The sequence below is a fragment of the Podarcis erhardii genome (genome assembly GCF_964252035.2).
Source record: "Podarcis erhardii genome assembly, chromosome: 2".
In the NCBI taxonomy this organism is placed as follows: Eukaryota; Metazoa; Chordata; class Lepidosauria; order Squamata; family Lacertidae; genus Podarcis; species Podarcis erhardii.
Window position 1 is genome coordinate 77,723,705 of NC_138498.1, and position 22,579 is coordinate 77,746,283.

At 42.0% G+C, this 22,579-nt stretch overlaps 1 protein-coding gene across 3 annotated transcripts; it reads left to right on the forward strand.

The window, feature by feature from the left end:
• The first annotated feature begins 15 nt into the window (after positions 1-15).
• Positions 16-21,031, forward strand: NOL8 (nucleolar protein 8). 3 transcript variants are annotated; one of them, XM_081847871.1, is made up of 17 exons: positions 16-524; positions 1,648-1,843; positions 1,954-2,016; positions 3,054-3,132; positions 3,481-3,628; positions 3,833-3,901; positions 4,900-6,651; positions 8,850-8,969; positions 9,638-9,760; positions 10,595-10,679; positions 11,265-11,406; positions 14,794-14,877; positions 15,480-15,766; positions 16,632-16,755; positions 17,072-17,139; positions 18,953-19,035; positions 19,845-21,031. In XM_081847871.1, the coding sequence occupies exons 2-17, from the start codon at positions 1,705-1,707 to the stop codon at positions 19,896-19,898; spliced, it is 3,420 nt and encodes a 1,139-aa protein (XP_081703997.1). In that variant the 5' UTR covers positions 16-524; positions 1,648-1,704; the 3' UTR covers positions 19,899-21,031. The 3 variants fall into 3 exon arrangements, with proteins under 3 accessions (XP_081703997.1, XP_081703996.1, XP_081703995.1); XM_081847870.1 differs by having other exon boundaries at positions 16-492; XM_081847869.1 differs by having other exon boundaries at positions 486-604.
• Positions 21,032-22,579: the final 1,548 nt, after the last annotated feature.

Sequence of the window (22,579 nt, forward strand, 5' to 3'; positions counted from 1 at the left end):
GAACTGCACTTAATAACCCTGGGCTATACATTTCAGAGCCATGGCAAGCGTATTTTCATGCTTACTCCCCTCTGCCACCCCGGGAAAAACAACACCGACTGCAGGGTCGTCACGAAGAGCTCAGTCAGCGGTTCTCAACCTGTGGGTCCCCAGATGTTGTTGGACTACAACTCCCATCATCCCTGAGCTCTGGCCTTGCTAGCTAGGAGTGATGGGAGTTGTAGTTCAACAACATCTGGGGACCCACAGGTTGAGAAAGGCTGCTAGAGGGTGGCCATGTAAGCCTCTCTATCTGGCCGGGGTGAGAGGAAACAGGCAGACAGTCACGGTTCCCCTTTATCACAGCTACACGGGAGTCGTTTGCCGCAACCCAGCTTCCCAGGAATTTGTTTCTCTACTACTTCTGTCGGGGAGAGTGGATGCAACGTGTTTAGTAGCGGCGCGGAACGCGACGCTGTGGAGCGCGCGGCGGAAGTGGATCGAGGGGGAAAGGTGAGCGAAAAGCACCCCGCGGAGACCACGCTGTGAGGAGCGCTGGGTGGCGGCGGGAGGAGAGGGACTGTGACGTCCCAGTGCGGACCCCGAAGTTGCAGGTCCTCCGTAGGTGAGCCCTGAAGCCTCTTCCTTCTCAGTCGGGATTGTTTTTTCACTGGTCTTGATTCCCACTCAGAGCCTGGTTGCTGTAGGGGAGGGAAAGTAGCGCAGGGAGAATCCTAGAATTGTGGGGTTGGTAGGGACCCCGAGGGGCATCTCTTCCAACCCCCTGCGATGGAGGACTCTCAGCTAAAGTATCCATGACAGGTGGTCATCCAAACTCTGCTTGGAAATCCCCAAGGAAGGAGAGCCCACCATGTCTCGTGGGAGTCAGTTCTGTCAGAAAGTTCTTCCTGATGTTTAGTTGGAATATCTTTTCTTCGATCCACTCGTCCGGTGCAAGAGAAAACAAGCTGTCTCCAGCTTGTGACAGCCCTTTAACCATAGCTGTCAACTTTTCCCTTTTCATGTGAGGAATCCTATTCGGAATAAGGGAATTTCCCTTAAAAAGGGGAAAACGTTGACAGCTATGCCTTTAACTATTTGAAGGTGGCTATCATATCTCCTCTCAGTCTCCTCAGGCGGAGGTGATGGGGTCACCGGCAGACTAGCCCTGAACTTTTTAGCCCTGTTGGTTTCAGCGAGGTTTACTTGAAAGTGTGTTCAAAAGTATGTACAGTACTGCAGTTTGATTCTGATAAGCACGTATGCAAAGGATTGCAGGAGAAGTAGGGTTTCAGTTGTAGTAGGGTTCAACATGCTGTGTTGTGCTTCTCTTTTCCTTCAGCCGGTACTAAATAGATCAAAACATTAGAATGAGTTGTGTGTTACCCTTATAAAATCAGAAGTGTATCCCTTTCAGGGGAAGCCACTTCAAAGCAGACTCAGTGGCTTCCAGTAGGGATTTTAAACTTCTACGCCGGGGGTCAGCAACCTTTTTCAGCCGTGGGCTGAAACAACAACACCAATGAAAATAGAGTCCACAAACTGAACAAAACAGCACTGAAGGTGGTTTATTTCCTATCCTTGGTCTGGCTGTTCTCTCCTTAATTAATTTCATCTTAAAAACCCTTTCCTATACTTTCCTATTGTTAAACACCTGCTATTTTACAGAAAAGTTAAAACGGAAAAGACCCATAGTAGACAAGGACGTTTGCTGAATTTTTGAATATGGAGGAAGCACCAGTTATAAAGAGACTATATGTTGGTGGACTTGGCCATACAATTTCTGAAACTGAACTGCAGGAAAGATTTGGCAAGTTTGGAAATGTGACAGAGACAGAAATTGTGACCCGGAAAGATGAAAAAGGTAATATGTTTAAACTCTGTAAAGTCACAACTGATCTGCAATAACAGCCCTTATGCTGCAGTTTTTTAATTGTGCCTTTTTGGGGTAAACATAGTTTCATTCTTCAACAGGGAACCCTACAAAGACATTTGCCTATATCAACATCACCCTTTCAGAAAAAGAACTTAAAAAATGTAAGTACATCACCTATAGGTGTATTTTTTGGCAGTGCAATGTTCTGTGTTTTAAGTGTCTGCCAGATGCCAGAAGCCAAACCAGCTTATGACACTGAAATCTGTGGCTAGCAGAAGTGTTGAAATTCACAACTATTTTAACTCTTAACTCACCTATAATCAATGTGTTTTGCTTAATTTTTTGGCAAACCACTTGTAAAAATGCAAGTACTTGTTGTATCCTTGTAATACTGGTAAACTCTACTGTCGTCCCGCAGGTAGCTACTATTGGAGTGCTTTGAAACAAACCTTTGAATAAAAACAATTACACATCTTATTCATAGACACCTATCCTTTGTGGCATTTGTCTATCCTTATGATCATAGTTGCACTGAATTCCTTACTGATTTGTTCTCTTTCTATCAGTATCAGTCGCCAAGCGTTCAAGTTTTTCCTCTGTCACCTGACTCCTCTAGAACTTCTCCAACCTTGACTATCAAGCTATCCTTCCATTCTTTCCCTTCATTCAGGTGCAAGAATCTTGCCAATGTGGCTGGATAGTGCTTCAACCTATGTTCCTCATTTCCCATATTCACCTTGTCTCTACTAGACCAGCCTGGATCCCTCCTGATGTTGTTGGACTCCAACTTCTACCAGCGCTAGCCAGTACAGGCAGTGGTCAGGGTTGATGGGAGTTGTGGTCCAACACATTTGGAGGGCTCCAGGCTGGGGGAGGCTGCACTAGAGCACATTGGCTCTTGCATGTTTCCTTGATCAGTGGTACTTGAGATAAGTTCTGCCCTGGGCTCCTTTGGGAGGAAGGGTGGAATAGAAATGAAATAATGAAACATACTTTAAAAGGTAGTGGGCCTTTGGCCCTCTAGATATTGATGGACCACACAATTGCTATCATCCCTATTGTTCAGGGTGGGTGGAGCTGATGTGAGTTGTAGTCCAACAATGCCTGGTTCCCCACCCCTGCTTTAGAAGTTTGTTGAGGAGAATTGCTTAGCATACTGGATGAGTTAATAATTCTGTTTGTATTTCTTTTCATAAAGGTGTATCTGCTTTAAATAAGACAAAATGGAAAGGTGGGACGCTACAAATAGAATTGGCCAAAGAGAGCTTTTTGCACAGGTAATATTTCGTATTTTACAAACAGCTTTCACTGAAAATGTTGGATGAGGCATCAAATGATTTTCAGTAATCCTTCATTATATAAGTGAACCTTACTCTCACAACAGAAATGAACAATGCATTGAATATATATTGTTTTTCCTAGTGGATGCTGATTGATTGGTATTGGGGATGCACTGTAATGTAGAATGTGATCTTTCATTTGTGTGGAGGGAGGAATTTGCATGAACTGAAACTATTAGGACGTTTACAGTGTCTGTAAGTAGAAGCAACCATCTTGAAAGTTTACAAGATCTGTGTTCTCTTCTCTTTTAATCTGGAAAACTGTAATTGCATGCTACCATGTAGACTGGCACGAGAGCGTCAAGAGGCAAGTATAAAGAAGGAAAAGCCAGGCAAAAATGGCATGACAGATGTCTTAGAATGTATGAAGAAATCTGGATTTACAGATTTTCACATGAAAGCAGTACCAGGAACAGAAGTACCAAATCACAAGGTATGGTGAATTCAATGGCAGACATAAAATTTGAATGCCTAGCTAGGGATAACCAACATGGTGCCCTCCAGATGTTCATGGACTGTAACATCTGGAGGGCTTCCCCAAGCCTAGACAGCTGTTTACCATTTTATTTAAATGCTGCTTTGTAATTGTATTTATTTCCCCCCCAAAATAATGGTGTATTTTCTTTTTCTTTAATAGGACTGGGTTGTTGGCAAATTTGGCAGAGTTTTACCAATCCTCCATCTTAAAGGTCAACACAGAAGCAAGATATCCTTTCCTAAAGGCTGGGTAGATCTTAAAGGGCCTTCTCGGTAGTGGCGCCCGCCCTGTGGAACGCCCTCCCATCAGATGTCAAGGAAATAAGCAGCTATCCTATTTTTAAAAGACATCTGAAGACAGCCCTGTTTAGGGAAGTTTTTAATATTTAATGCTGTATTGTTTTTAACACTTGATTGGGAGCCGCCCAGAGTGTCTGGGGAAACTCACCCAGATGGGTGGGGTATAAATAATAAATTATTATAATTATTATAAATGGAGGCAGGTTATCATTACCCGGTTATTAACACTGCCTACAATGTGATAATCCAATTGTGCCATATATCTTCTTGCTTAGAATAAAAGAAGCCAAACAAGAACAATCCATTGAAATATTTAATCCATAGTAATGGAATAGTTTTAAGAATGTGACAAACAGTTTTTATAAACATTTTCTGAACTAAGTTGGACAACATGTAGCATATGTGCACTCTTTCTAATATGTTTGTTCCCAGGCATTCTTAAATCATAAAAGGTAAAGGTACCCCTGCCCGTATGGGCCAGTCGTGTCCGACTCTAGGGTTGTGCGCCCATCTCACTTAAGAGGCCAGGGGCCAGCGCTGTCCGGAGACACTTCCAGGTCATGTGGCCAGCGTGACGAAGCTGCTCTGGCGAGCCAGCACCAGCACAGCACACGGAAACGCCGTTTACCTTCCCGCTATAAAGCGGTACCTATTTATCTACTTGCACTTAGGGGTGCTTTCGAACTGCTAGGTGGGCAGAAGCTGGGACCGAAAGACGGGAGCTCACCCCGTCGCGGGGATTCGAACCACCGACCATACGATCGGCAAGTCCTAGGCACTGAGGTTTTACCCACAGCGCCACCCGCGTCCCTTCTTAAATCATAGCGACACATTAATAAGCATTTTCTTTCCTGCCAGATAGTGTTGCAAACCTATCTATAATTGGTGCAAGAGAGTGATTTGTTTTTCCTTAATTCAGGCAATTACACCATAAAATATGACCCCTCCAAATATTGTCACAATCTTAAAAAACTGGATCAAGACCTTACTGAGATGGTTCCTATTTCCAAGCTCACGTGGCATTTGGAGGATGGCGATGACACCATGAGCAAGAAACGGCAAGGGCACTTTCCTGCATATGAGCCACCTAAAAAGAAAATGAGAGTGCAGGATGGGGACAGTGTGAGCTGGACAGAATTGCATTCATATGGTCAGTTTCCATCAAAAACAACAAGCACGGCTGCAGGCAAACTAGTTCAAAGCTTCACACCCAAGACCAAAAAGCAAAGTAAAGAGCACTCAGCCCATCAGAAGCTTGGAACTGCTTCAACACCTTGCAGGAATAGAAACCGTCTGTCTGAAAGTGATATTGATTCTGAAGAAGAAATTCGAGCCATAATAGAAAGGGAGAGAGAAGTGCATCAAGATAATCCTGATACTGAACAGGAAGAGAATATGGAAGTTGTCAGAGAGGATTTCGAGCTGAAATATCGCACTCATTGGTCCTTACAGGAAGCACAAGATGCCAAGCAAGTGCCCACCGGGTATAATGGAGTGCTGAGGACCACTGACAATCAGTCTGGTTATGATTCGGCTGACACTGATGAAATTATAGCTGTGACTAGAACACCAAATAATGAGAAGAAGGAAGCTCCAAAGGAATCTAAGGCAGTCACGCAGGGAAAGGATGACAAGCCTAAAATGCATGCTACAAATTCCGGATCTTCTGTTTCAAGTGGTTTAATATTGGATAAACCAAAAAGTGTGGGGAGAGTAAAGCCTAAGAAAGCATCAGGTTCAAAGGCTGCTGCTCAACAGAACAGCATCAGTAATAAGTGCAAGGCTGGAGACAGTGAAAGTTCTGATTCGTATCTTGACACAAGTGAGTCTGAAGGGGATGAAGATTACGAAACCATGATGCAGGGATGTTACCGGCTAGATCTTACATTAGAAGAATTAGAAAGATTAGCCAGTGAAAATACCCAAACTATAGATAAAGATTCTGCAAGTAACCAAAATAACACTCCGTGTAAAAGTACTGAATTTCCAGTTAACAGTACCGGCAATATTGCAAAGAAATCCAAAGAGATCACTACCCGGAAAAAAGGCATTTCTCCTGAAGAGATCATTTCTGCCATTTTAGAAGGAGGAAGTTCTGATGAAGAGAATCCGAAGAGAAAGAAGTTGAATTTGAAAGTTCCGCCTTTCAGAGGAATAGGGTCATTAAGTCGAGAGCTGACTAAGGGTGAGTTGGGCACACAGGAAAGTCAAGAAAACCAGACTTCCTCCGGCCTTGTTGATCTGGAAGCTCCCAAAAGTATTTCTCAGTGCTGCGGCTCTGCAAGCAAAAAACTTAACTGCAAACCGTTAAAAGAAAATAGCACGGACTCTCTCAGGGGAGCTTGTATTCTAAAATCAGGGGAAGATTCTGACTACAGTAAACTCAGTGCAAAAAGTAGCAAGGTGGAAAGCAGTGGTGTGAGTGTTCTGTCTGAAAGAAAGAACTCAAAAAATCTGAAATCTCTTTGCAAGGAAACAAGCATTAAAGGTTCCAGTTTTGCAGACTGTAAGAACATGAGAAGTGAAGAGCCCGTCCTGGATTCTGCCAAAGCTACAAGCGTATCTGATAAAAAGGAAAAACAGCTGCAGGATAATGAAAAAAGGTTGACTGCTCTACAGGAGAGGCAAAAAGAACGAGAGCTACAGAAGAAACTTATTCAGGGAGCTTTAACCAGTCTGGTAGTTTTTATGTTTATATTTTGATTATGATGGGAGAGATTATGATATTATTGGGGTGGAACTTGGGAAGGGGGGTAGTGGTTGAAAAAATGATTCCAGTAAGTGGTCATAAAACCTTGAATTTCACAATTTAATAATTATGCCTTAGAAAAACATAAAGAAATAATCATATTAGTAAATAATAATATGAAACAACATCTGCCACTACTAGGGAGCTGTCATTGAAAAAATTACATCAATGGTATTTGACACCAAGAAAGTTATCCATGATAAACCATAATCTTTCCCCTATATGTTGGAGAAGCTGTGGCATGGTCAGTAGGTATAAGTGTTTTGGAAACTGATATGCCAGGAGGTCAGTGAGATCACTGATCAGTGGATACAGCCCTCTCTGACTTGTTAATGATTTTGGATTGAAATTTAGATCATATTCATATAGAGCTGTTAAGTCATTTACTCATCTGTGTGAGCAGTGGTAGCTCGAAACTGGAAGACACTGCAGAATGTAAATATTGACCCATGGTATCAAAAGATTTGGTAGTGTGCTCTTTCAGAGAAATTAACGCAAAAATGAAGGGCAATCAGCGGACAGAAAATAAAGGAGCCATTTGAGAAAATACAGACAGAAAGTGTTTACTATCCAAGTGTAAAGGATAATCCCCCCCCCCCCCGAAAATACTGTACACACTCTCTCAGTTGTGGACCTTTTGTATTATTTCTTCATTTTGAAACCCAGTAAAGAAAAACCCTGCAGAGAAAACCCTGTAAAGAAAAATATAAATAAGAAAGGAAGTACCATATTGGCCTGAATATAAGCCTCACCTTTTTTCCAAATTCCAACCATGAAAAGTTAAAGTGTGACTTAAATTTGCAACCTTACAAATTAGGCTTTTACAATATCACTGCTGAAACAGAAATATGGTAAAACGGAACAAAAAAAGTTTTATTGCCAATTTGCAAGCTTGAGACTGTTCATTTGCCATTTACGGGTATGAGTGCCTGCGGAATTGTAGCGATTGAATAGCAATTTGCGATTTTAGCAATTGTATGGTAACTTTTGCGGGCTTGCAAGATCAAAGGCTTAAATTGGCTCAGAGTTCTAATTCTACCAGCCGCAGCGATTTTCAGCCTGTTACCCAGTTTTAAGGGAGCGACTTATATTCGGGTATTGTCTCTTCCCTCCTCCTTGAATTTTAAATGTGGGGCTTATTTGTGGGTGCTGCTTATATCTGGGCCAATACGGTATTCATAGTATCGGTATGTATAGTTGTTGAGCTGTTTTAAGCTTGTTAACTTACACATTGCATCTGTTTTGTTTGTTTTATTTTTAACTTTTATCTTTAGAAAACTTTAATATATTTATTCCTCTATTAAATGTCACTGTGTTAGATTCTCTTGGAGGTCTAGGTGGACATCTAATCTGTTGACCAGTTGGTTCAACAGTGCTCACATTTTGCACCTCAGCACCACTTCACATTAAGTCCAGAGTCAACAGGCCCCGCAGAGGACCTTAAGGTCCATGAATAACCATAGTTTAGAGGTCCCGGGCCCTAAGGAAGTCAGACTATCCTCCACCAGAGCCAGGGCCTTTTCAGTGATGGCTCCGACCTAGTGGAATGCTCTGTCCCATGAGACTAGGGCCCTGCAGGATTTAACCTTCTTCCGTCAGGCCTGTAAGACAGAGCTATTCTGCCTGGCCTTTAATTTGAATTCCGCCTGATCTTTTTATTTCCCTTCTCTTTCCTCCCCCTCCCCTTTTATGAAGATTACCTGCTCTGAGACCCCACAGCTAATTCTCCCCTGGCCTCCTCGCTGGCCCAAGTAGGACTAATTCAGCCAGCTAGCCCTGGTGACTGTCTAATGCTTATTGAATGGATTTCCCCCAAATTGGTCTTTGAACTTTGAATTTTATTGTTATTCGTGTTTTTATACTGTATTTTATGCTGCTTCTATGTTGTATTACAATTAAGTGTTTTGAATTTGTTGCTAGCTGCCCTGAGCCTGGTTTTCTGAACCAGGAAGGGTGGGGTATAAATAAAAATTATTATTATTATTATTATTATTATTATTATTATTATTACCACTACTCTGGTTGGCTCCATGTCCAACTGCTCTAGATATGTGCAAGTTCCCCTGTTGAATATTTTGTGTACTGCTAATGTTTCATCTTCATAATTATTCACTCTCTGATTTTGTAGGAAACTCAGTCAGCAAATAAACAGAAGCACATAGTATTTGATTCAGAGGATGAAGCTGAAAATAAAGCTGAAGTACAAGAGAGCACGCCAGGAGGGTCTTCAGGACAGCTGCTGGGAAAAGTGAGAGGACTATAAAATTCAGCTGTATTCATAGCGATAGCTATAAAATTCTAAACATGCATTTTGCATGGCCGACTATGGAGAGAAAAATAAGCATACACATGTCTGGGGTTTTGTTTTTGTTTTAGAAAAATGAATGCTTCCACTACTTTCACCCCCGTCCCAGACAAAATTTATTGAATTTTTCTGAGATACACATCTAGAGCAACAATAAATTATTAAGGATGATTAATGAGTACAGGTAACCTAGATACTGGACCCAAATAAACAGACATGGTAAAATGTCTGACACTTTCCACTATCCTGAGTAGGAATAGGCAAACTTTCTACAGCTCGCCTTGGAATAACTCAAATTACAGGAGTTTTTCAGGGGGGAAATCAGAAGAACATCAGTAAGTTTTCTGAATCAATCCAAGGGCTTGGAAGCAGAGGCTTTCTACCTGATTCTTTTAATGTAATAGAGTGGCTTTCTCCATTCATTTTAATTGGAATAGGTAAAGGGTGGCAAGGGGCAAAATCTGAGTTGGGAAAGGCACACCTCTGGTTTATTTGCCTTTGTAGTTTCTTCCCACTCACCCCTGGATAAACTATTAGAACACTTGCTAAAGCTATAGGAATTGTTTTTAGAATTAACTGGTTAAGATCCTGTATTTGTTACTCTGCCCAAGGAATTTGCTACTAAAACCTCTGGAAAGTTGTTTGAGAGCAGTGATGATGAATCAGAAACAACAGATGAAGAGGATGACAGATTCAAAATCAAACCTCAGTTTGAGGGTAAAGCTGGAGAGAAGGTTAGTAAATCTACTTAATACATTTTTTGTTCAGCTTCCTCATATATTCCTATAACTGAAATTTATCCTAAGCATTTTTCCAAAACAGTTCCAAAATGTGAATGTTTACAGAGGGCTTCCAATCAGCCCTTTATAGGTATAAATATTGTTCTTTTCATGACTTTTTATCCTAAGAAATAGCAATATTTTCTTGATATTCTAATGTCTCTGACAATAAATGGCATTTCTTTTCCTTCATGTCTGCTAATCTGCCTCATCTCTGCTGTAACAGGATGCTTATAAATGCTTCGTTTAGCTTGCACATAACACTAAGCCCAAACTTTTGGCTTAGCATGGACAAGCAAACAGTGCGGTGCATGTTTAGAAAATCTTTCCACTTCGTTCTTCCTCTGGTTCTGCTGCTGAGAGATAAGCTATGGTTTGGTTTAGTGTTGCATGCAAACTCAGGCTTGCTTCAAATCTTAAGCTGATTTGTTCTTGCTTTACCACCGGTGGCTTTGGGGGGGAGACAAACCACAAGCCCTGTTTTGGATGTAACACTAAGCCAAACTGCAGCTTAGTTCCCCATAGCGCAGCAGTAGTAGGTAAGAGGGAGAAGTGAAGAAACCACAGTTTTAAAAAATGTGCACCAGAGCACTTGCTTATTCCTGCTAAGTCATAATATGGCTTAGTGTTAATACAAGCCAGTTTTGTGTGTGTGTGTGTGTGTGTGTGTGTGTGTGTACACAGAATAACAGTCTTCATTATAACCACATTGCAATTATTGAAGGTAGAATGAACATCTGCTATAAACCAGGAAGAAGGAATACCAACTTTCTGTTTCTGTTGTTTCAGCTTATGCATTTACAGTCACGATTTGGAACAGATGAAAGATTTCGTATGGATGCTCGCTTCCTTGAAAGTGACAGTGAACAAGAAGGTTAGGTGCTTTCCTATTGATTGCTCTAGAGAAAACTTCATTAAAACAATTTTATATGCTGTAACCTTGTTATATTTATTGTTCCTTCTTTACTACTGCTCACCTTAAGTGCTTTAAAGGGCAATTAACAAATACTGTGTGTGTGGCCATAGTGATATGGAAAAAGGGAAAAGGAATATACTACAATTATATAGGAATAGTCTTCACTGCCACCTGCAATCCTTTGGAATCTTGCCATGTCTGACAGAATATCAATAGATCTACATCTACACATTTGGAAGAGGCAAGGCAATTTTTTAAGGCTATCATAAGATCATGGATTGCCATGATGTAATAACAGTCTCTTGAGGCTGGGCCATAACATTGGTTTGTCAGTGATTTGTTAATTCAGACAGCTAGGTTAAACTAGATTGCATGGCAGTTTCACACCATTTATTATCACACTATTTGGCAGCCCGCTGCATAGGTTTGGATGTTAAAAACAAACAAACCATGGTTTGGTGTGATGTTTGAATTCAACCAGTATCATTTGGTGGTGCTGGCAATTAAGGCTCCTTTAATTGTTATTACTTTTTCTTCACTTAGATGAATCAAAAGTGGAAATAGATGAAGAGGAGGAACTCACTTTAGAAAAAAAGAGAAATCTTGACATCTTGAAAAATCTTCTGAATATTGGTGCAGAACTTTTGAAACCTCGCAAGCAGACAGCAAATGCCAAGAAATTCAAGTATGGGTATTTCTTTTATCAGATAAACTAAGGCTTGTTCTACACATACAGGAGAATGAAGTGTTGGGATGTACTACATCTTTTCACATTGCTGATGGTTCTCCCACATTAATAACTCCCTGAATGCAGAGGGCTATCACAGCAGACCAAGGCCTGAGTAGAACCTTTCAGCCTAAGATGGTTTTCTGTTTGTAGGAAGCTTTCTGTATAAGGAAGCGAAGTGAAGGAAGCTTAGAACTACTGCTTTCTGCTGCTAAATCGTGGCTCCCCCCCCCCCATGGAATGTGATTTTAACATTAACTCACTAAAATAACACAAATTTCTCCTATTTGTTAATGTTTTGTAGTCATCTTTGAGGTTATTATTAATTTTATCAGTTGTTATATACAATAAAAGTATTGAATAATAATAATAATAATAATAATAATAATAATAATAATAATAATTTATTATTTATACCCCAATACCCCCCCCCATCTGGCTGGGTTTCCCCAGCCACTCTGGGCGGCTTCCAACTGAATATTAAAAACAGTACAGCATCAGACATTAAAAACTTCCCTAAAGAGGGCTGCCTTCAGTTGTCTTTTAAAAGTAAAATAGTTGTTTATTGCCTTGACATCTGCTGGGAGGGCGTTCCACAGGGCAGGCGCCACTACTGAGAAGGCCCTCTGTCTGGTTCCCTGTGACCTTACTTCTCGCAATGAGGGAACCACCAGAAGGCCCTCGGCGCTGAATCTCAGTGTCCAGGCTGAACGATGGGGGTGGAGATGCTCCTTCAGGTATACAGGACCGAGGCCGTTTAGGGCTTTAAAGGTCAGCACCAACACTTTGAATTGTGCTCGGAAACGTACTGGGAGCCAATGCAGATCTCTCAGAACCGATGTTATGTGGTCCCGGCGGCCACTCCCAGTCACCAGTCTAGCTGCCGCATTCTGGATTAATTGCAGTTTCCGGGTTACCTTCAAAGGTAGCCCCATGTAGAGCGCGTTGAAGTAGTCCAAGCGGGAGATAACCAGAGCATGCACCACTCTGGCAAGACAGTCTGCGGGCAGGTAGGGTCTTAGCCTGCGTACCAGGTGGAGCTGGTAGACAGCTGCCCTGGATACAGAATTGACCTGCGCCTCCATGGACAGCTGTGAGTCCAAAATGACTCCCAGGCTGCGCACCTGGTCCTTCAGGGGCACAGTTACCCCATTCAGGACCAGGGAATCCCCCACACCCACCCGCCCCCTGTCCCCTCAAAACAGTACTTCTGTCTTGTCAGGATTCAACTTCAATCTGTTAGCCGCCATCCACCCTCCAACCGCCTCCAGGCATTCACACAGGACCTTCACCGCCTTCACTGGTTCTGATTTAAAGGAGAGGTAGAGCAGGGTGTCATCTGCATACTGATGAACACCCAGTCCAAACCCCCTGATGATCTCTCCCAGCGGCTTCATATAGATATTAAAAAGCATGGGGGAGAGGACAGAACCCTGAGGCACCCCACAAGTGAGGGCCCAGGGGTCTGAACACTCATCTCCCTCCACCACTTTCTGGACACGGCCCAGGAGAAAGGAGCGGAACCACCGTATAACAGTTCCCCCAGCTTCCAGCCCCTCTAGCCGGTCCAGAAGGATGTTATGGTCGATGGTGTCAAAGGCCGCTGAGAGATCCAGCAGAACTAGGAAACAGCTCTCACCTTTGTCCCTAGCCCGCCGGAGATCATCAACCAGCGCGACCAAGGCAGTTTCAGTCCCATGGTGAGGCCTGAATCCCAATTGGAAGGGATCCCAATGGTCCGCATCCTCCAGGCGTGCTTGGAGTTGTTTGGCAACCACCCGCTCAATCACCTTGCCCAAGAATGGTAAATTTGAGACTGGGCGATAGTTGGCCAAATTGACTGGGTCTAAAGATGTTTTTTTAAGAAGTGGTTTAATGACCGCCTCTTTCAGCGGGTCTGGGAAGGCTCCCTCACAGAGGGAAGCATTCACCACCCCGCAGAGCCCATCGCCCAGCCCTTCCCAGCTCACTTTTATCAGCCAGGATGGGCAAGGATCAAGGAGACAGTGACTAAGCAAGATAAAATGCTACACATAAAAGCAATTTAAAACAAAGAATTGAAACAATGAATACAAAATGTATAAAATTCTCATCCAGCAACAAATTAACAAGTCTTACCCACCTCACTAAAGGATGATCATAGAAGGCAATTAACTCAAGGCCTGAGTAAACAAAAATGTCTTATCCTGGCATCTAAAGGCTGATAATCTCATGCCTTTTTAAGTGATACCATTTTCTGTGTACCGTTATGCATTACAGAAATAGTAGAATAGCAGGAGTTCAGTCATTGCAACAGAGCTTCTAAATAGCTGTATCTAAGAATACTACTACTTTTATGAAGGTTAAAAGTTCATATCATGTTTGTTTCAGGAATATAGGCTAAAAGTCTGCCTGTATTCCACTTGGTTGTAAACTGGTGCCAAATCCTTTTGGATTGGAGCAATCAACTCAAGAATTGGGGTTGAAGGGAAATAGAAAGAAGGAGAGTGATCAGAAGCAAGTTAGGAAGGGGGCAGGAAGAAGGAATGTTGGGAGTCCAAAGAATAAGAAAACGAAGGAGGTCAGAAATACAGGAACAAATAACAGAAGGAAACAATGAAAAGTGAAAACAAGCCCCAAGTGTACAAAGAAGTCTGCAAAAGAAGGGGAAGAGAATATATTTAAAGGTGGAACTCACACAAGCACACCTGTACCTTTTCCTCTCACACATTTTCCAAAGAGTCACTAGATATTTTTGGAGAATTCAGGTCAGTCTCCACAGCTCTGTGGGCACTTGCTCGAGGAGAGAGAGAACCTGCAGATAGACAGGCCTTTGATACACCAGACTGAGGCCTCGGAATTCTTCATATAGTCAAAGTCCATTTTGGCATCTTCAGCCAAAATTACATCATAAATGAAAAATTTCCTGAGGTGACATTACAGGGAAGATAAATAAGTCAGCATCAAACCATTACAGCTTTGTGTTTAGCCTTCGGCTGGTCTTAGAAAAACAGCTAAATGATGGCTGAAGGATTCCTCTCTATCTCCCCCCCCCCAATAGGATCATAGATTTATGCACATGTACTTTTAGAAAAGAGGAGACATACTTTAGTCCTAAGTGAATGCCCCAAGTATACTATGCAGGACTCTCAAGCAGTGCATGTAAGAGCATATTTTGGCATATATCCAATTCCTCTCTGCTAGAACTGCCATAGATCGCTGTACAGTAAAAAAAAGCAAGATCTAGTTTTAGCAACAAAAACGTTTATAAATAAATATTTTCATAGAATGGAATCTTGGCGCCATTGGAGGAATTTTAAACTTTGCTCATGACATCTTGATTTACTTAGTTGTTTTCTTTTATAGAGATATGAACACCCTGCGCTATGACCCTACAAGGGAAGACCATGCTGTATTTGAAAGGAAGCCAGAAAACACTGAGAAAGAAAGGTAATTTATTCCACCAACTGCTCATTGCTAGGAATCTGTTTGTCTTTCACTTAGCACCTAAGGCTTTCCTTTTCAACACTTTCCTGATGTGACACTTCAAATCCTATGCTATAGGAACCTCATGAGCTTTGTTCTCTTTGCTTTATTATATGAATAACTGGAACAGGAGAAAAGGACTCACCTAACTTTACAGAAGGCGCAGGATAGACTAGCTGTGATTTCAGAGCTGTCACTTGCTAGTGAACCAGGCCTTGCAGAAACATCAGACTCCTGTTTTAGATCTTAGAGAGCGACAGTGATATATACATAAAACCAAGACTGGCCAGCCATCAAATGCTGAAATGGAGCAATGTGGTGCTTCTAAAGATGGGGCATGACTTATGTCAAGTCCCTTGCTATATAAAAACACAGCCAAAGTTAGTGAAGCAGTAGTACCAGACTAAGGGCTTTCGCACACTGAACGTTCCAAAGTAAATGGGTTGAGAAAAATGCTACATTCCTGTTTACCCCGCCGTAGGCTCTTGACAATATATAAATCACCTGTGTATTATTAATCTGTAAAATATGAGACACTAAAATGCACTCACACTTAATTCCTACAGTAAAGCTAAAAGGAAGAAGCAGAAGGAGGAAGCTCAGAAACTTCCCGAGGTGTCTAAAGAAATATTTTATGATGTCGCTGTGGATTTGAAAGAGATACTTGGATCTACAAAGTGTGATGAGAAAACAGAACAAATACCTTGGGATAAACATGAGGATGTGGGAGAAGCAACTCCAGCTGAGGCAGAGACGTTAGGATTCAGCACTGGAACCGACAGAGAAGAGGAAACCAGTGGTTTCAAATTTTCCTTTTTTGGTGCTGAAGAGGAGAGGCTGCCAGTGAAAGAAGGTACTAATGCCTGTTCTAAGGCTGCAACTTCAGCATGCAAGCAGAGTGTTACTTAGCTCATTTTCATGGCCTCATAACTTTTGAGAGCTGACAACCATGGAGCACTTCATCCAAGGCAGGCATTCACAAACTCAGCCCTCCAGCTGTTTTGGGACTACAGTTCCCATCATCCTTGACCACTGGTCCTGGTAGCTAGGGATGATGGGAGTTGTAGTCCAAAAACAGCTGGAGGGCCGAGTTTGGGGATGCCTGATCCAAGGCTTCCGTTTATGGCAGCTTAGGGATTTGAGCTCATTCCAAACACTGTGACTCATCTTTTTGATGGGGATGAATCATTAGGAGCTTATTACACGAGTATTGCAGCATCTGCTTGAGCTACCTGCATTAGGCATAATGCAAGGAGCTAGCGATTACCTCTAGAGCCCTTAGCTGTCTGAGCATAGCATAGCCAAGAGACTGTACCCATCCCTGTGTTCCATTGTGGGTCATTCCACGCCAAATTGCCTGGTGCCATGTGCCAGATTTTCTTATAAATAAATAAATTTGTAGATACCTATGAGATAACCTCAAATAATTTTTTGGTCCAAAATTGGATTGTTTGGTACCCTTAACTGTGGGGTGATACACTGTAAGTCCACTAAAATACATCTGTAGAGAGTAAGATAGCTTCTGCATGCCCACAATCCCATCTGTGTATTTGCAACTTTCGTGTTGGTCAGCATTCTGAGCTTGACTCCTCTGCATATTGCAGGGAAAGGGTGGGATAGCTTGGGAATGATTTCTTTCAGGTGGAAGTTTCTATGTTGGACTGCTTTCTTCCTAAGCTGCCATCCTCTATTCTTTCATGTGTCTGTCTGTTTTGCAGAACCCTATGTAATTGAAACAATAAAGGCTTCAAGGGTTGCATGGCAAGAGGATCCACGTTTTCAGGACAGTAGTTCAGAAGATGATGAGACAGAAGAAGTTGAAAGAGAAGATGTTGAAGAAATGTAGGTGGTCCTTACAAATGATCTTTATTGAGAATCCATAAAGCAGTTGGCTATATAAATATCAGACATTCCCTAGACCACTCACAGCCAAGCTTCTCAACCCCTGTCTAAACTGTGGTGGTTTGCCCCTTCCATCACATCCCTTTGTGCCATATTCAGGCCCTTCTTGAAACATCTCAATGTTCAGGAAAGGAGGGCAAGGCAAGGTTTAAAAATGTTGCATGTTGCTTTTAAGAATGTATACTTGTTCCTCAAGTTGAATGTACTATTCATGTGTTCCTTTTGGGGACTAATAATGTTCTTGTTCATTTTTTAGGTCTCCAGCTCTGCCACAGACTAATATTAGATTTTTCTTCTTCTCCCGCGATGATGATAGATTAAAAGGTAGGTACAAAGGAAAAGGAAAACAGACTGGTAACAAATACATGCTTAGCTGTCAGGTTTTTCCCCCTTAGACCCTTTACTGAACCAAATAAAGAATTGAAAACGAGAAACTTCATGGTTGGCATGCAGGCCTATTTTCCACAGCCTTGAGTCTATTTAACAATCTGAAGTTCCCGAGGACTCATATTTTGTCTTTAACTTGGAATTGGTGCCCATTGTGTCAGGGTAGATGTTAAAGTGTTAGGCCATAAATCTCAAGATGGTCTTTGCTAATACTGTCTGAGATCCTCCTTTGGGTTGTCACTTGCATACCCAAAGAGTTTCTCTTTCCCCGTTTTCTGTTCATTAAGGTTCATATTTATTATGATGTCATCTTCCTTTCTGCTGCCCATATTTTAAACTTTATTTCAAGATAAAGTGTCATGTTATTGGGTATGAACAGGAAAAAGGGCAGGGGGGCAGAATTGGGGGTTCAGCAGCAGGTGCACCCTTAATACAGTCAACTGAGGAGGAGATGCAACTCAAGTTTTTAATATATCTTTTTAATTTATTTCAGTGGAGCAGCCTGTGAGCCTTTACCTTACACTGTGAATGGTCAGGCTTTGAGAATTAGATTCATTGTGCTCACAATGGCAAGTGTGAGGAGGGACCAGGCCTCCTCCCATATTTGAAGAATTGGGAGGGAGGCCGGAAGTGATTTGGTAGAACCTGCAGGAGCATCATAGACACACCAGGCCAAACCAGCACCCCTTGCCAAAGGCAGCCTTTGCTGCAATGGAACAAGAAAGGCTGGCAGGTGGGGCAGGCTTAGATAGCACTGGGCCCAGTAGTAGCCAAGCTAGCACACTGTGCCAGTCTTTCCCCTGGGAAAGGCTGAGGGTGGGTTTGACACCATTGATGGAAGGGAGCCAGTGCCTTTCCCTCAGGAACAGCCAGCAAGAGAGTGTAGCGAGCACTGTCTGAACTCATGCATGGCCCCTTCAAACAGCTGCTCCCAACACACCTTGCTCCCACCAGTCCTTCCCTTGGAAAAGGTTTGCCTTAGATGCTACTGTGGGAAGGTGCTCAGAGAAGACCTGGAAGAAAAGGAGGAGCTATTGGAGGCTGGGGTGGTAAAGAGCATTTAGGGCAGCTGGATAGTTCAGTAACCAGCAAAACTACCGTAAAATTATAGACCTCTAAAAACATAGATTGTTCTGTCATGCTTTCCATGCACATGGTTTTTCCTTGTTTATGCTCTTCTAAACTTCTGATTTTTTTAAAGCTGCTTTTCACATGCCTGTCAAAGAACATTAAAATGTATGTTAGTTGGCAGTGAAAGTTAGCTTGATTAGCACTGAACTCATAAGATGTGATTTTAAAACAATATGCTTTAGCTTGGGCAGGAGTTGCCATTCCCCCCTCCCCAAACAGGATGGTGTTAGATTGCGATCTCTCCTCCCTGGTGTTTTTAGTATGTTTTGTTGCTGACAACATGGTTTTTAAAGAACAAGCTCAGTTTTGGGAACGCCATATGGCTGAGAGCAGCATGTGATTTTCTCAGGCTGTGGACAGCACAGATAACCTTTTGTCCTTTACAAGTATGTAATTCATGCTTAACGTAGCAGGCAGTGGAGTGGGAGGGGGAAAATAGGCCACAGCAGCATGTGAGGTAGTAAACACTATCATGGCTTCAGCTATCAAAGCCATCAAGCATTTCATCTCAGGAGTTGGGATCACTGTCTCACAGTGATAACTTCCTCCCTTCGTACGCCTGCTGAATGCAAGATAATTTAAAAGAAAATACTGGAGTTCTTCTTTGTGCCTTTTGTAGAGGGTCCAAAGCTGTTCTGTAAATCTTCTAACCTTGATGAAGACAGAGATGATTGGGAAAGTCGGCGCCAGACATTACTTGAGGTATGTTGACTGAAGAGATTATTGGTCTGATTTAGAGATACTTGTGGAAATAACAAGACTCTTGCACCCATTTTTGTAAAGTTATTTTCACAAGCTTGGTCATGCAGTTCACGTTAACTGTACTCAACTAAAATATGCAGTTGAACTATGACCAATTCATTCAGGGGCAGGGAACCTAACCCTAACCCAGCCATGCCCTAGTTCATTGTATATCTGTACTATATTCACAGTTATTATAATTAAAAGGGACGGCGGGTTGAATGTAATGATTTGTGCAAGCAGAGAGGGAAGTTCCTCTCCCTCTCCTCTCCCCCCTCCCCAAAATGTGCTACAGATATTTGGGGGAACCCATGGAGTAGATTTGAGAGGGCGGCAGTACAGGGGCAAGCAAGGGAAAGAAAGGGAGGGAAAGTCCAATTGCACAAGAAGGGCAGGGCTTCAGACAAAGCTCGAGGGCCAGTGGAAAGGGTTTCAGGGGCAAACTAGGGCCCCTAGGCTCCAAATCCAACTTGCCAGGTCCTTGGCCACTGCTGGACCAATATACATCTGTCAGAATAATCATGGTCACAAAACCCTTCTAGAACCCCTCATTACAATGGATCCAGAAAGCTATCTTAGTGCAGTTTAAACAGACATGCTGAATAGTGGATGCCTATCCCAATTTAACCAGGGACAGAATAAACTTGCATAATTCCTACTAATACTTTACCAACAGTTGTCTCTCCCTGTCTGTTATGGAGCAGGCTAGTTGGTGAAACTGACAATATTTAAAATGTTAACTTAGAATAACGAACTCGAAATATTTTCAGGATTGTCGGAAGAAACATAAAGATGCAAGAAGAAAAGTTAAAGCAAAACACTGAATACAGCGGCCCTGCGAAACAACAGTGATACAGAAAACACTGGGCATTCAAAACTGGGATTATGGAAGACATCTCAAGAAATGCTTCTGCAAGTTATTTGAAAATTGGTGCTGAACACAAAGTGCCGTGAAATCTGGGCCTTGCACAGGTTGGGCATCTTTATGAAAAGTAGGTTTCTGGTTTGAGAAGAGCCATGAGCTCTTCTCAGATCTCCTTTGATTTGCCTGCATTCATTTCCTTTACCTGGTTGCAATAATAAATTAAAGTAATCCAGAATAAAATGTCAACTGGACTATAAGGGTGGAGTCCATCCAGATCTACTATGCCTACCACCATTCTTTTGGATGTAAGACTCTATGCCACAAATATTTGGAAGCGGAGGTTTTTATTATATCATGCATAGCAGAGGGTTGGACTAGATGACCCTCAGGGTCCCTTCCAACTCTACAATTCTATGTACACCAGAAAGTAACATTTGGGAGCAGTTCATAGAGCAGATAGATGTCAGTGTAAATTGATACAGCTTCCTAAAACATGTAAGTGTAAGAAACTGACTAAGGAGCAAATGCACAAAGGTCTTAAACCTGCAATGTTAGATACTACATTTAAAGTGCAAGTGCAATTAAACTGGTGGAGAAGAAGAGGGCAAAGGTATTCAATTCAAATTGTACTTGAGCATGTGCTGTTTTCCAATGTGTTCAACATGCATCAGAGCAGGACAAGTGACAAGAAACAAACTGCAATTCCATTACTTTACAGGGAGTGAGCCCCCCCCCAAAAAAAAACTTAGTGTGACTTCCTTGGGATAAAGTTAAACATATTTAGGATTGGCCTACTATATTGCAGTCCAAAACTATTTAAATGTGAGCATTGTTATTGATGGTTGTGGGGGGTTGATCACATTTTTAGGCTGAAATCAGTTTCATTGTGTTGGATAAGCAGCTCCCAACTGAAAATAATGCTAAATTCTTTGCTGTCTTGCCACATTGGCTGTTTTTACATAACCAAACTTTTAGTTTCTGCTGTAAAATAAAACTGTAAATTATATTTTTTCCAAAGTAAAAATTGTATCAGTAACATCAAATATGTAAATAATTGTATTTCTAAATAATACAAATTGATAATTTAAAGCATGTGCCTATAACTAGTTATCCCATTGGATTTGTGTGGATGTGCTGTTTTGAGTAATGAACCACCCTGCACAGGAGTTTTCTTTCCCCCGAACATTCATCCCTGGCAAAATTATCATCATCATCATCATTTTATTTGTATTTTGCCTTTCCATAGTTAAAACAGTGCTCAAGACGGCTTACAACATGACAAGATTTACATAATTACCAACATAACAAAAGTCATAAGCAATAAATAAAATACGTCCAAAAGTACACAACCAAATGGAAAACAATTTCCACATAAATCATAAAATCTAAAACTAAGAATACAGCATTCATATCAATCACATTTTAAAATGACATAGATAAAAAATAAAAGCAATTTAAAAAACAAATAATAAAATGCTATGGCAGGAGGAGGTACACAGTATGGAAGATAGCAAATGCTGTTTGCATTTAAACCAGGTGTGTCCTTGCTTACATGCGATACTAGTGTGATTTTTCATGTGGTTGAATGCTTTCAGTGTTAAGAAAGGGTAGCTGCTCAGTCATCAAGGAGACGGCATCGGAGCTAAACATTTGAAGATGACAGAACTGGCCCACCCATGAGACCAGGTGTGGAGGCCGCCTTACGCAGCAGGATTTATAGGGGCAGATGAGCCAAATGTAGATATTTATTTTCCTTCCCCCCCCCCTTTGTTTCTCAGGTAGAACTTCACTCATCCCTTCTTTTCTGGTGGGGAGTGGGGCACCATTTTGTGATTTGCCTCGGGTGCCAAAATGCCTTGGGGCGGACATGGAAGACAGGAAGGTCAAAGTTCTCAAACTGCTTAAGTGTGAACAATGGAGAAGGGGGGTGGGGCTGGCGGCTGAAGGCTAAGACCATGGAAAGGAAGAGAGAAATCCAGTCGAAAATAAGCTTGAAAACCCAGGGGCGGCGTGTCCTGACTCTTCAGAAAGCAAAGCTCATTGGATGATCATTAAGAAGCTGACACACTTTTTTTTCCTTTTTTTTTTCTTTAATTTTTATTTGCACATTAAAAGTTATAATATTCTATTATAAAGGGGGGAAAGGAAAAAGGTCTACAACAAAAAAAAGAAAAGAAAGAAAAAAGACAATAGAAGGAACGTTAAACAACATATCTTGTCAAAAACATACAGTAACTTAAGAAATACAAACCATCAACGACATTATTAAAAACACATATTTCCAGACACACATTTTGTCACTTCTTGTTCAGAACTATTACATAGAAATTTTGTAGGCATATTGTACTTATCATGTCTTGCAGCTTAAAGGTAAAGGGACCCCTGACCATTAGGTCCAATCATGACCGACTCTGGGGTTGCGGCGCTCATCTCGCTCTATAGGCCGAGGGAGCCGGCGTTTGTCCGCAGACAGCTTCCGGGTCATGTGGCCAGCATGACTAAGCCGCTTCTGGTGAACCAAAGCAGCGCATGGAAACGCCATTTACCTTCCCGCCAGAGCAGTACCTATCTATCTACTTGTACTTCATGGTTCCTGCTAGGTTGGCAGGAGCAGGGACCAAGCAATGGGAGCTCACCCTT